General features: G+C 33.4%; 1 protein-coding gene across 1 annotated transcript; it reads left to right on the top strand.

Annotated features, from left to right (window-relative positions):
• The first annotated feature begins 5,153 nt into the window (after positions 1-5,153).
• Positions 5,154-14,394, top strand: LOC144433119 (uncharacterized). The gene is made up of 8 exons (XM_078121429.1): positions 5,154-5,445; positions 7,482-7,813; positions 9,073-9,187; positions 9,559-9,707; positions 10,432-11,677; positions 13,191-13,221; positions 13,758-14,027; positions 14,385-14,394. The coding sequence occupies exons 1-8, from the start codon at positions 5,154-5,156 to the stop codon at positions 14,392-14,394; spliced, it is 2,445 nt and encodes an 814-aa protein (XP_077977555.1).
• The last annotated feature ends 1,959 nt before the right edge of the window (positions 14,395-16,353 follow it).

Genomic DNA, 16,353 nt, shown 5'->3' with positions numbered 1-16,353 from the left:
ATACCAATATATGGCAATATACTTTTCTATACATACTAATAATTGACAGTCATATTTACAGTCGCTTACTACGTTTTTGTTTAACTTTCCGAAAAGAATAAAAGTCAAATACAGTTAAACCTGTGAATTAATTAGTCAATTAGCATTTTATGAAATTGCGCAATTATTGCGTTTAAGTTGTTGTTTATTTACAGTTTATAACGATCCTTTTACCACCTGTTTATCTAATAATTTCATCTCTCTCTCTCTCTCTCTCTCTCTCTCTCTCTCTCTCTCTCTCTCTCTCTCTCTCTCTCTCTCTCTCTCTCTCTCTCTCTCTCTCTCTCTCTCTCTCTCTCTCTCCTTTTGTGACGATGGTGTTCCACTCATTCCCGTATCCAGTTGGTAAGTTTGCATATGATTATTATGGAGTATACTACTTTTGCATTATCAATAAGTCATATTTCTAGACTTAAAATTGTCACATTGTATAGTACACTACATATAATTTACAGGTGTTTTTCAATATTTCTTGTCTTTGTAAGTAAATAAAGTGTATATTTATTTTCAGTGGAGATTATAGTCATCAAATATATTAATGTTCTTAAATTCTATCAATGTTTTGAGATTAACGTTTCACAGATGATGAAGATACTTCAATCAAGTTAATCTGTTATCACAATAATACAATATCATGTGGGAATTTCAATTCTTGTCTCGTTTAATGACTCAAATTATTGATGATACACTAAATACGATGACGGGTTGCCATATATTACTTAATATCATGCTAATAGATTATTTCCTATACTCTTTTATTCAAAAAATATCCCTTTTACGTTCTATATGAAAATTGTTATATGTTACACTGTATACTAAAAGATTATATTGATATTGAAAATTTGAGATTTGGGTTTTGTAGAAAAGGAAATCAACATTAATTATACCGTTCTGTTTTAAACCGTTCTCAGGTTCTAACTTCTAATTTATGCCTATATAATGCATTAGTGATTCGATAAATACAGAGGATGCCTTCATAGTAATTTTAATAGTTTCACATAAAGAGTTTCAATAAGATTTCTCATTTGAAAATTCCTCTATTACATATTGTGTCTAATGTATTCTATTATATACATTGTAATGTTCTAAGTATACCAATATACGGCAATATATTTTTCTATACATACTAATAATTGACAGTCATATTTACAGTCGTTTACTACGTTCTTGTTTAACTTTCCGAAAAGAATAAAAGTCACAGTTAACAGTTTATAACGATCCTTTTACCACCTGTTTATCTAATAATTTCATCTCTCTCTCTCTCTCTCTCTCTCTCTCTCTCTCTCTCTCTCTCTCTCTCTCTCTCTCTCTCTCTCTCTCTCTCTCTCTCTCTCTCTCTCTCTCTCTCTCTCTCTCTCTCTCTCTCTCTCCTTTTGTGACGATGGTGTTCCACTCCTTCCCTGTATCCAGTCGGTAAGTTTGCATATGATTATTATGGAGTATACTACTTATGCATTATCAATATGTCATATTTCTAGACTTAAAATTGTCACATTGTACAGTACACTACATATAATTTACAGGTGTTTTTCAATATTTCTTGTCTTTGTAAGTAAATACAGTGTATATTTGTTTTCAATGGAGATTATAGTCATCAAATATATTAATGTTCTTAAATTCTATCAATGTTTTGAGATTAACGTTTCACATATGATGAAGACACTTCAATCAAGTTAATCTGTTATCACAATAATACAATATCATGTGGGAATTTCAATTCTTGTCTCGTTTAATGTCTCAAATTATTGATGATACACTAAATACGATGACGGGTTGCCATATTACTTAATATCATGCTAATAGATTATTTCATATACTATTTTATTCCAAACATATCCGTTTTACTTTCTATATAAAAATTATTATATGTTACACTGTATACTAAAAGATTATATTGATATTGAAAATTTGAGATTTGGGTTTTGTAGAAAAGGAAATCAACATTAATTATACCGTTCTGTTTTAAACCGTTCTCAGGTTCTAAATTCTAATTTATGCTTATATAGTGCATTAGTGATTCGATAAATACAGAGGATGCCTTCATAGTATTTTTAATAGTTTCACATGAAGAGTTTCAATAAGATTTCTCATTTGAAAATTCCTCTATTACATATTGTGTCTAATGTATTCTATTACATACATTGTAATGTTTTAAGTATACCAATATTTGGCAATATATTTTTCTATACATACTAATAAATGACAGTCATATTGTTATCTTACAGCAAGATATTTACATTCATCCTTTGCTATGTTTTTGTTTCTGTCTGTCTGTCTGTCTGTCTGTCTGTCTGTCTGTCTGTCTGTCTGTCTGTCTGTTTGTTTGTTTGCATCTATGATGGAATTATCCTTAATACTACGAAAAGTACGAGGAGTCTACAAAGGTAAACAACTGAATTAATTAGTCAATTAGCCTTTTATAAAATTTTAATTATTTTAATTCTTGTTGTTTGTTTTCCGTTTATAACGATCCTTTTGCCACCTGTTTATATAATAATTTCATCTTCATTCTCTTTTAATGTCTCATTTTATTGATGATACACTAAATACGATGACGGGTTGGCATATTACTTAATATCATGCTACTGGATTATTTCATATACTATTTTATTCCAATAATATCACTTTTACTTTGTATATCATACGTTTTACATTTTACTTCGTATACCAAGAGACGACATTGGTACTTTAAGAAGTTGAAATGTGGGTTTTGTAGAAAATGAAATGAACATACTTTAATTACGCCGTTCTGGTTTTACATCGTTTTCAGGTTGTAAATTCCGTATCATGCTTATATGGTACATTAGTGATACGATAAATACAGAGGACGCGTACATAGTGATTTGAATAGTTTCACATTAAGAGTTCCAGTACGATTTCTTATTCGACATTTCTATACATACTAAAAAATGACAGTCATATTTACAGCCGCTTACTACGTTTTTGTTTATCTTTCCGAAAGGAATAAATGTGAAATAAAATTAAACCCGTGAGTTAATTAGTAAATTAGCTTTTTATAATATTGTAATTTTTGTGTTCAAGTTATTGTTTATTTACCGTTTATAATGATCCTTTTACCACCTGTTTAACTAATAATTTCATATCTCTATCGCTCTCTCATGAACTATTTATTGTGTACCGTATTACTCATTCACCTTATCCAGAGGGGAAGTTTATTACTTAGAATTATCACAAAGTTTACTTCATATTCCCCAACACATTTCTACTATATTTTTACGTTGTCGATTTTCTGAATTTTTTAATCGAACATAATTATGATGTGTTATAAAAGAGGAAATCAAAGTGGACACCTGTAGGAATTGAACCCACGTACTCTAAACACTAGTCAGAGTGCTCTAACCACCTGAGCTAACGTGCCAACTGGTAGATTTTTTTTTTTTTTTTTTGTATATGTAGTGCAATTGCGAACAATAGCCACTTCAGGAATAAATGACAAAGAGATCTCCTAATTGGCCAAGCAAATTGGTTCGCTGCTGCTCAGAATAACAAAAAAAATAATAATAAAAATGTAAGACGGCAACACTATACGAAAGGTGTACATTGTACTTTAACGTGCATTGGGTATTGCACTCCAATACACGGGACCTCTATTTTACGTCCTGTCCGAGGGACAAAAGTAAAGTATAAAAAGGAATCAAAAATACATGAGACATACAAGTGTACAAATATCCATACGTTCTACAGAGGAGGCAAAATGCATTACTGGAAACCCAAGTGACCAATAAAAGAACAAGACCCTACTAGAGAATTACAGCAGCAGGTCTTCCTGCACTGTTTTCTGGCAGTTTAAGGAACAGGTCCAGCCAGCTCATAAATACTGTGTATTTATCCTGATGTGCACTTTCTTTCCTCGAGGCTGTGAGAAGACAGCTCATTTTTTATGCCTATCAACCCAAGGATCTAAATAGATTCCAGGTCTCCCTGCCTAATGGTGGCCACTTTAGGAATCGGTGATTAAAGCAATGAGGATCATACAATTATTATAATACATGGCTTTTTAAATAGTTTGGAGTTTGCAAACCCATAATTATATTCATCACAAACAGTTGTTATAACCAATTTGAAAAGTTTAAAGTCTGGTTTAAAACTAGAAGCACGTGTGAATTGTTGCTTCTTATCTTTCTCTATATGATCTATTAGTGATGCAATAAATATGAGGGATATGTTTATATTTTTAAATCAATTCTTATGAAAATATTTATATTACATTTTCTATGTAATACATCCAACTGTATACTTTTCTATAAATACTAACAAATGGGTCATATCCTCATTCTTAGAGTACAGCAGAAAATTTATATAATTAACATATAATTAACACATCAGTTAGTAATTACAGTTTGTGTCTACTACTAACTAATTCTGTGTGTCTCTCACTGTCTCTTCCCCATATCTCTCTGTGTACGTCTCTCGCTGCTTCTCTCAATCTACCTGTCGGTTTGTTTATCTGTATGATTGATTTGCCCATTTAAGCGTGAAGAGATCTGGAAGGTAAGTTCAGACAACGCTGACATCTATAATGTAAAATACTCTTTGAAAATCTAAGTTTTCTAAAAGTATTTCATATGCAACACACTGTAGCTTTAAAAACGAACCGAAAACGATTCAGGTTTGTTTCAGTCACTCAATTAGTAAATCAGCACTGCTTAAAATATTGGTGAGTTTTATGATTCCATTATATAATCTGTATGTGTCGCTCACTTTGCTGTTTGTTTAAATATTAAGCTTATATCTCACTATGTCTGTGTGTCTCTATTTTTCAGGACGACAATACCAAACACGTGAGTATAATGATGATATATCAGTAGAGTATTACAAAAAAGTAGACATCAAAGACTAATTAGTTTTATGAAGTTTCAAAAAAAGTATAATACAAAGCGAGTGAATCTATCAAATACTAAAATAATCAAGTACTGTGGTTGGTTTGAATTATTTGTATGTACACCTTATTTATTCATACAATTATGGTCAACTAGTAGGTAGTCGTATTAATCATGTTTTGACCCATTTATCGTGATTACATATTATTAAATTCAGCACATTTTCTTTGTCCGGTAATCATGCAAAAACTATAATCAAATCGTAGATCGATCATGTGTGACCAGGTATTTAAAGAGACGCCTCAAATAGGCAAAATCATAATCCTACAAGCTAAAAATCCCGAGCTATGTTTTATCTACAATAAAAAGGACCTTCAACGTGCAGCTGAATTTCCAGACACGAAGAAAAAGTTGTATCGTGGTCGAATTATGCTAGTTGGAGCTTTTGGTGCTGGAAAGACATCAACGAAGAGAAGCCTTTTAAAAGAAGTTTTTAAGAGTGAACATTTCAGTACAGATGGAGCTGATGTTTATGAAATTGACATAACGGAATGGGTTATAAAAGGTGTGTGAGTAATATAATCGAAGTTTATAGTATTATAATTAGCTCTTTATTATTCATGATGTCTTTCACCTTTTCAGTCACGTGATCACGCTGTAGTATTTGAAAGAAATTGTTAGGTTTTTTTTTCTAGCTGTTCATATAATCTATTATTATTACGACTCGAATGACAAGAAGTCGGTGTGGAAGGGGATCGAAATTTTTACGATCTGCTACACCAACGAAAAACAAGACGACGACAGACATTGAGACGGAGTTGAGTCGGATGGAAAGGCTAGCCAGAGATGACTTTGAACGGACGGACACTGTCTTGTCTTGTACGTAACGGCTTCACTAAATTCCGAACACAGAAATCAGTGCAGGAGCAGGATCTTCGAATTAGTAGTCTTATTCGTTCCTATACCATAATCTCAATATCGGGTAAAAGATAACAACTATCACTTAAATAATTGATGCAATTAATCCAAGCTAATATATGTCGACGTGACTCTCACTTAATTACTTTGTGAACAATTTGGCGAAAAATACAGGGTAATTGACTAAATGAAAATAATAAATAACACTACAGTGTGAAATGTTAGTGATAACACTATTTAATTTGATTTCAAGGTCAGACTATTGTTTTATTCCAATGTTGTTCGGTTATGGCGTCATAATATAACAAATATTGATTTACAAAAGTTGTAACAGTTGATAGTTTTTTTGGCATTGAGCTTTCGAACTGCCTTCCTCGACGGAATGACAAATTCAATAGTTACAGTTGACCACTAGGTGGCGGTATGATCAGCAGATTGTAGATGTTAGGTCGTTCAGTGATATCTACAATCGGGTGATCATACCGTACCACCGCTTAGTGCTCAGCTGTAGCTATGAAATTTGTCATTCTCATGATGATCGTTGACCACGACAGATCTAAAGCTCATTATGCTAAAATATTTTAACTGCTTGTATTTTATAACCTTTGTAAAATCATTTGATCTACCAAGCTGATGAACATTTCTAATCACAACACTGTCCTTATATCAACACGTTATTCACATATGGTCATTTATTTAGTTTTTCAAAGATTAACGAATGGCATGGAAAGTAATTGGCATCATTGTAAATAAGTTCGATATAGTATATGTACATCTAGGACTTATGGTATAAATTGCTCTAGTATACACAGGGACGGCCAATTTTGAAATTATTTTATCGTATTGAGACATTGGCGATAGAAATATTCCAATGTCTGTGACACAATTCTGACGGTGTCTTTTCCAAGATATGTTTTACAATAATTGTCTCACCTGAAATCAACTAACAAATGTTGCGAACAATCTGTTGAGTCTTCTCTGACATTAAAACATTCTTTCAATGTAATCTTTAGTGAAAATAGTGTTTAAGACATGCATGGAAACTAGAATACATCAAATTTTCGTGACTGATAACTGTCAAATATACGCCAAAATCAAGTGGGTATCAATGTTGATTGGAACAGTTGATAAAAGAAATGTAAAATGTGATAAGGTTATCTACTTAGTGATAAATTATTTATATTGTAAATCAAGCATGAAAACAATATTTTAAAGAGAGAGAGGCGCGAAATTAAATGACACTCATATATACGGCAAGACTAAACCTTATATTTTTTTCTCTTTCTTATTCATCACTCTCCAATGAACAAAAATACAGATGTCGGAGATTTTGGGAGGGTGAACGGTATGGTAACCCTCTCGGGCCATTGACTATCATAGTTATTGAATAATATCCATATGTAACAGATTCTTAATCTAGAGTGCTGTTAACTACCGGTTCTATTCATTCAGAATATTTCTTTTCTTCATATCTGGTACATCATCAGACAACAAAGTAGAACACTTAATTTTCATTGTTAAAAGATGTTTCATATTATAAAAAATAAAAGGAATTGTAACATTACGAGGAAAACAGTTAGAATGTATACATGTGTTAATATTTTAACCACAAAATTATGCACATTTTAACAGTAATCCCTATTCGAAGATTTAAACATCGTCATACTTTATATCTTGACTAAGAATCGAAGACTGATCAATACCAAGGAGAACGTTCAATCGATGAAACGAGAAAGTTGATGGAAGACACCCTTTTGTTTGGAATGAAGAAACAGGAATATCAGAAAACACATGTCAAACCTACAACAACATTTGGTGAAACAACAGGAATCGTCGATGACTTGAATATAGGTAAAGCACGTTCCGCGTTTTGGGAAGATGAAGATGAAGATGAAGAAACGTTTAGTGACCGCATACAGAGACGTCTACGCGAGGTTAAAGACGTTGATAAACCTGACCTATACTTCAGTCTATGGGATTCTGCAGGACAGAGTTTATACTATACAACACATCAGGTATTTAAGCAATAACCCCAACCGAAAGCGGGTATACACGAGATTTTGGTACAATTCGCGACATATATATATCATGAGCCGAATGGCGAGTGCTATATAGAGCGAATTGTACCAAATTCGAGTGTATACCCGCCTTCGCGGGGGTTATTCCTATTATATTATATAAAAATATGTGTCTATTTCTTCTAAATGTGATTCTGTGGTTATTTGTATGCCTGAAAAGGCGAATTCGCACGTACAGAAAAAGATCGTCGGTAATAGATCGTCGGGAACGAGCATATTTTGATGAGTGGATACGTTCATGTCGCCCACACACACACACACACTACATGAACACAAAACATGGACTCGAGCCGTTCTCACGGTCCCCTGGCTAGCTGGGTTTGATATATTACATATTGTTTGTTTATTTATTTATTTGTTTTAAACCCCACATTTTCCTAATAGTCAAACGCCCCCCCCCCCCCTTTAATTGGTTTCCACATTCAGCTTGTATGTACTATTCGTATGCTAGTTTAGGGGCCCATTTTACCACTTCCAGCCGTGGTGAAATGGGATTTTACCACAGTTATTATCCAATCAGAATGGCACATAGTAGCATGATATAATATAATTCTATTTATATCTTCATCACAATGATTGCTGACATCTCAATATCTTGATAAGGGTGTGTTGAAGACTAAGTTACAAATCGAACGAATTATTGAACAAAACATTGTTATAGAAGAAGGGAAGTTTTTTACAGTACGTAACAGCTGTTTGATCACAAACTCTTTGTATTCATACATGATTCATAACAACATCACGGCAATGATGTCGATGGGCTCATGCACGTCTGTTTCACGTCAAAATGGTAACATGTAATAGTTGGGCATTTTAGTATTACTTGACATTTAATAAGGCTATGGTCGAATATATTATTTTGCTTCTATGTGTGCACTTGTACATATTAGAATGTATTAATGTTCTACGCATTTGACTGGATACTGATCTTAAACCAGAAGTAACCATCAACAAATGCAAGAAATCGACGGAGATTTACAGTATTCTATTTCATAAATTGTAGAGGAGGACGACTGGTGACGTATATATATACTAAACTAATGTTATTTCACAATTCAATTTTAAAATACTAAAAATACTATCCTATCGTCTTCCATGTAGTTTTATATTAATCAATAGCAAACATTTATCAATTTTATTAATAGGAAAACCATTGTTATTCACAACACAACTCGACTTTTTACTCCATGCCATAGGTATTCCTGACAAGTCGAGTCATCTACATACTTGTAACGGATCTCACAAAAACACTGGATGAAATCCTATCAAGCAAAGCTGAAGGACCATGGAGAGATGAATGGAGTGTCAAAGGTCGGTTATCAAAATATACATGTAAATCACTTGATAATATGAAATACGGACATTAACGATAGTGATAGATTTGCGACTGCGTGGTTGAGTTGCTTTCCTAATACTAGTAATGCAATATCGATGTACGTATAATGTATGTATGTATGTATGTATGTATGTATGTATGTATGTATGTATGTATGTTTGTGTGTGTGTTTGAGTGTGTGTGTCTGATTCTGTGTCTATATGCATGTATGTATATGTGTGTCTGTGTGTGTGTTATCGGTGTATTCTGACAGGTGGAAACAGTTAAACTGATTAATGGATAAATGAATGATTAGTCAGACAGCTAAAACAGTTGTGCCTAGAACATAGTTTTCATGCATTTTCAGATTTCCTCTCCTTCTGGATGAATTCCATTCATGCCCATGCAAGACCCAATAATTCTCCTTCAAGTGGAGCACAGGCAGCAAGTCACACTGTTACGTGTACAGCGCCACCAGTTATCATAGTTGGAACAAAGAAAGATCTACTTGATAAGGTCGGTTGGCTACATAGTTTTTAGATCTTAGATTTTTAAGAAGTTTTGAAACAGACAAAAATATCATAAATCAATACGTGGAGTGTATTCACTAACACAAATGTCTATCATGTGATTGATGACGTGTATAATTCATTTTTTCCTTTATAAATGATTTGATCAGATGAAATATCACTCTTTTTGGTATAACCTGTATTCCACTGTTCTGACCAACTTCATTTGAAAACATATTCAGCTACACACCCAAAGCAAAGTCCTTACCAAATACCACGACAATTAGTTTGGCGTTTTTCTTTTACTTTAACTGGTTCTCTCACACACACACATTATAAATAAATAAATAAATATATATATATATATATATATATATATATATATATATATATATATATATATATATATATATATATATATATATATATATAGTTTTGGTAGTACTGGAACTCTTTCTTGGGTGTAACTCGGAGTTTCACGCATATTGCGATCATCAGACACTCATATATATATATATATATATATATATATATATATATATATATATATATATATATATTCATACACACAGAGGCATTTCAGTTCATAACTTGTCCTAAACACGTTTATAAAATGGATTTATCTTCTTGCCATGAAATTGATTGAAATGTTTGGATTAAAGGTTACAAAATTGTAACACATGCCTGATTTGTGTACACTATACATATATTTCGGTATATCATTTTTCCAGGGTCGTAATAGAGAACAATTGGCAGAGAAACGACTACGAGACATCTACGACTACATACGTAAACACTGTGTAGCTGCCAGTGTGCATCTTGTTGACACGATTGCTGTTGACAACAAATCGAGAGATGGAGACACACCGTCCGATCCGAAGATCGAAGAACTCCGTCAACTGATTAAGTCACTAGCCGAGGAATATTTCTTCCTTGGCGAAGTACCTGTAAAGTGGATTCACCTTGAACTCACATTCAGAAAGCTGAAAAAGCAGGTGTTAAAGCTACACGAGGTTTACAAAATAGGAAAGAGAATAAATATGAAACGAGAAGATGTAGATGAGGCTTTGGAATTTTACCACAGTGTGGGCGAGATCGTACATTATGTTGCTGAGCCAGAGCTTAAGGATACGGTTATCCTAAATGTCGGATGGTTAGTCAACCTATTCAAACTGGTTATTACCCAAAACCTACCACGCTTTCCAATTACACTGCGCAACATGGTTGATGAATTGTCTCGTGAAGGGCGCTTACTTGAGAGCCTACTGGATCACATACTCAACAAGAAAGGTCGTATACATGACAAGCAAATTCTCCTGAAGATAATGGAAAAGTTTGACATCCTGTGTCATGTACCTTGCCCAAAACGTGCTGGTCCTCAGTCGAATGTCTATTATCTGCCATCCCTTCTCACAAGAGGTAAAGACGAGAAAGGCGACATCATTTGTCCTACAGATAGTATAGCATGTTGCCCTATCTACTTCCACTTCCCTGGTAATTTCCTACCTGAGGGGCTGTATTACAAATTGGTCGTGAGATGCTCAAGGAAATGGCGTCAGAACCCACTTTTAGTGAAACATCGATCTCGTATACCAATAAACAACGAAAGGGATGTTCAAGTCACTCTTTGCAAAAGGAGTTCTGATATTGAGATGAGAGTACTTAAAATCTCACTGGGAGAAAGACAGTCAACAGAGCTGAACCCCAAGATGGTGACAAACGTCAGGGAAACAGTAGAGGCAGAATTGGCAGCATTGATTAAAACCTATTGTCCTGGTTTATCTTATCGTGCCTCTCTGAAATGTCCTTGTCAGCATCATGAGCCAGGTAAATTGTTGGTAGATATTGACGACGTTGATGATAGATGCGTTGCCATCGACACGTCATCTCGTACTCTTCTAGCGAAAGGCCGAGTCATCTGTAGTAGAAGCCAAATCCCGTTTGAAGAACCAGGTTTATTGTTATGGTATTCAACATGTAAGTATTATCATCACAGACATTTTACATTTTTGTGGAAATTGGTCGTTGCGTTTCTCAAAACAATATATTAATGTCTCCAGTACGAGTTATAGACTACGATGTGCATATGGCAAACACATCTAGAGTGCTACATACATACATACATACATACATACATACATACATACATACATACATATATACATACGTACGTACGTACGTACGTACATACATACATACATACATACATACATAATCAAAGTGAGTTGGTTGGAACTTGAGGTGCTAAGTTGTAACTCCGAGTTTCACGCTCACAATGCGTTCATCAGACAACTGTCAGCTACTCGTTGTGTTACTGTATTTATATGTGTAAGGTGTGAAAGAATTTATTGGCAGTTAATTGTGTATTGTTTCTATGCATACAAGGGGTCCTCAGATTTGTCAGGTGATGTTACTTTTGAAATTCGCTATGTAGAACTTGTTTTCGTGTCGGCACTTTGAGATGAGTTCAGATTTTTTGTTGAGAAGTGTTTGTTTGTCGGCGTTGAGGATGCAGAGTTTTTCAGTTAGGCAGAGGTCGCATCGTTTGGTTTCGTTACTGTATGGGCGTGCTCTCTGTGATATAGACCAGTCTACTTTGAACGTTTTTTTATTTCTTTTCAGCTGCCAGATGTATTTCGAAAGTTCAGTGCTGTTTGCGTATTTTTCGTGTCTGAAGGTTAGGTTGTGGTTATTGTACAATGAATACAATGAAATAATTAATACAATGAAAGTCAGTTACAGCTGCATGCCAAACGTCGCCAACATCATCAAAACACATAACAACAAAATCGCGAACAACAATACAACGACCAAAGAGAAATCCTGCAACTGCCGAAATAAAAGTACATGCCCCCTACAGGAAAGCTGCCTGACCACCAGTATAATCTACAACGCAGAAGTAAAAAGAGAGGAATGCAACCAACCCCCCAAACTGTACATCGGCCTGACTGAACATGCCTTCAAACAAAGATACAATAACCACAACCTAACCTTCAGACACGAAAAATACGCAAACAGCACTGAACTTTCGAAATACATCTGGCAGCTGAAACAATACACAATTAACTGCCAATAAATTCTTTCACACCTTACACATATAAATACAGTAACACAACGAGTAGCTGACAGTTGTCTGATGAACGCATTGAGCGTGAAACTCGGAGTTACAACTTAGCACCTCAAGTTCCAACCAACTCACTTTGATTATTCCCGCCCTGCTTACCCAAGCATCGAGCACTCTATTCTACGAGTTTGATACTATTTACTACATACATACATACATACATACATACATACATACATACATACATACATACATACATACAAATATTATATAAAGGTGCATTAACTCTTTGTATTTCATCACTGTCAACTGTGTGTAAAAACGATTTAAGTCTTCGACTAATTCCCACCCAGATGGCTTTTCAAGAAAGCTAAATAAATGTTTAGCTCTCTCTACTCCTACCGTTTAACTCTCATTACCTTACAGATGTTGACTGGAAGAAAATTAGTCGAGATAGGTAAGTGAAAGTTTACAGTATTTCATATTTGTTATTATTCAAGAGTCGTAGACCATTGTCTTTTCCATTACTTAAGAAGATACATTTGAATGAACCAAATGGAATTGCATTAAATACTTTATGTTAATGTAGCATGTAATTCTATTGATGGAATTACGTAAGACTTTTACTGAAAGTTTAGATTTGTTACGATTTTTCTTTATATAATACTATTTGACCATTTTAGATGTTCTTTATGGTTTTCTAAATATTGCCAAACATAAATATCGATGCATACATTCCGATAAATGAGAGAGCAATTTACTATGCATTCTCAGTTTTCACACTGCGCATGCACAGGAAGCACCATATTAAATATTCTAGTCTAGTCTAGTCTAGTCTAGTCTAGTTTAGCCCTTCCCTAAAAATGAACATAACAAAGGTGATATATGAAAACAGAAATGGAGATTAAATATTTAAGTCTACGTTTATTTCTGTTGACTGTACCTTTTACTATTGTCCTAAATGTTCTCTTATCTCTCATTCTCACTTCCCAGAATGTCTGCAATGGTAAAGATACGTCAGTTAAGTAGCCTTTATCTACAGTTGTGTCAAGAACTGGGTCAAGACGATGAGAAGAAATTAAGAGGGTTTCTCTATGGTGGTCCTATTCCTAAACGTGAATTGCAAAACCTCAAGGACCCTGTTGATATATTCCAACGTCTTGAAGAGAAAGGGGTGATAAGCAGAGATAACTTACAATATCTCAAGGATCTGCTAATAGCTATCGAAAGACGACCATTGGTTGACATGGTTAACCAGTGCAGGTCAGGTCAACATCACATAATATGTATGGGTTAAATATATAATACTGTTAGGAGTTTGTTAGTACTGAACACATTAGTATTTAGAGTACCATTTGTTTAGTCTTTCAAGTATTTTGCTGCCAGTAATATATAACAACTGAATATGTATGTCAGTAAAAGCTGATATTTAGTCATAAATGTCTTATAGTGATTGATTGTTACTTCACTAACATCTGTGAATATTGTCTGAATGTATTGAATAGGTATCAGTACTTATAATGAATTCCAATCAAATGATTAAACATGTATAATTATGACCAATATGGTTTAAAGCAATGTAACCATTATTAGTAATGAATTGTCTTGTTCATTTTGTAGGTTCAAATAACGAGGCATTACATTGCACATCTTGAAAGAAACCTACTGGTATCTACGACAACGTCTTCCTGCATGTAGGGATGTGTTTAATATGACACCTTTGACAGAGAATTACTGAAGTTCAGTCCATATATGGATATATTGTCTACTGTATACAACACAATGTAAATGAAGTGTCAACGAACACATCACTGAACGTTTCATTGTAATTTGTTATTACTAATCATGATTTGGTAACACTATTGTTTATGAATGCACCTTTCGATATATTCCGATGTCTTTACCAAAGAGAGAAAGGAGGGAAACCGAATGACCACAGTTTACAAAATCTGAAATTAATAACGATAAAAACGGAGTGACATCGATATAACCATACTAGATAGTGTTAGAACTGACGTAGTTAGATTTGTAAGATAAATTATAGCAAATACATAGTGTAGCAAATAAACTAGAACATATATCTTTGTAACATCATTTAGTTAATACTATATCCAGAGTATTGTTACATGGAATTTAAGGATATACATGTATAACTAATACAATATAAACATGGGTTTTAAACTTCTCAATATCTTCTCAATAACTTTGTGAACTTTCTGTTTCTTCCTTTAACTGTTACAACTCAATAAATTAGTCAACTAGTAAGTGGACTTTTAAAAGCAAGTGTAAACCTTCATTTAAGTTCCTCAAAATTATGTAGCATGTAGATCAACCTATGTTGTCTAGTAGAATGAAAACATATTACTGAAAAGTGTCAGAAAAAAGTGTTTACATTCTATACATGTCGACATTCAAGAAGAGTTGTAGAAGCTTATTTTAGAAATGTGTCTTTTTTTAAAGTAATCTCACAAGAATTTTGCATGATATTTGTAATAAGTATACTTATAACAGTTTACTTGCAAAGTGTTTTACTGTAATTATACTTTGTTTGTAGAAAGTTGATTTGCATTATCTTTGATGATGTGTACGCAAAACAAACCCGAATCTACAAACTATGAAATGGAAAATATTAATCCAATGTTAGTATTATACACAGGCTGTTGTCCTGTACTATGTTTAATAATTAACAGTCTAGAAACTGTTGTGAAGTCCATTCTAAATTCATTTCACACATTTAATTGTTCCTGTACTTTAGATGGTAATATCTGTAGACAATAATTGTTGTTTAATACTCATTTTCTTCCAATCAAGCTTAATGATGTGTACACAAAACAAACCCAAATCTACAAACTATGATTAGATGCAAAATATTAATCCTATGTTAGTATTATACACAGGTTGTTGACCTGTACTATGTTTAATAATTAATAGTTTAAAATCTGTTGTGAAGTCCATTCTAAATTCAGTTCATACGGATTTGTTTGGTTTGGTTGTATTTTTTAAATCTTTCACTTTAGATGTTATCATATTGTAGACAATAATTGTTGTTTGGTACTAAACTTATATTCACTTGTTATTTTTATTTTCTTCCAATCAAGTTTAATCAAGAGGCCATATGGATGAGGTTTGAGTATTTATTCTGGATTTTTAATTTATAAAACAATTTTATCATGGCGTCCTACTTGAAAAATCAGAATGAAACAACAGACGGTGCCGAGTCTGTGTTTGTAACTCAATACACTGCAAAAAAAAGCTAAAACAAAATGTGTAAAAGGTTTGTTATTGTAAAGAGTTTACGCATTTATCAGTCGTTTGCAGTTTATTGAGTTACAAACGAGGACTTGGAATATGTTGTTTCACATTAATGTTTCAAGTAGAACGCCATGATAAAATTAATTAAATTAAAAACCCAAATAACTACCCAATCCTCATTCCATATGGCCACTTGAATCCTAATGAATGAGGTATCAACGCATTCTTGATATTTGTTTGAGTAAATTATCCTAGAATCCAATCATGTGGTGATTCTCTCTCCCTTTTCTTCTACCACGTCAGCCATTTTGATGTGTAACGGTATAGTGGTATATTC

Source organism: Glandiceps talaboti, chromosome 3 (genome assembly GCF_964340395.1).
Source record: "Glandiceps talaboti chromosome 3, keGlaTala1.1, whole genome shotgun sequence".
NCBI classification, from domain to species: domain Eukaryota; kingdom Metazoa; phylum Hemichordata; class Enteropneusta; family Spengelidae; genus Glandiceps; species Glandiceps talaboti.
Note: the sequence above shows the minus strand (reverse complement) of the source record. Positions and strands in the feature narration are given on the sequence as shown.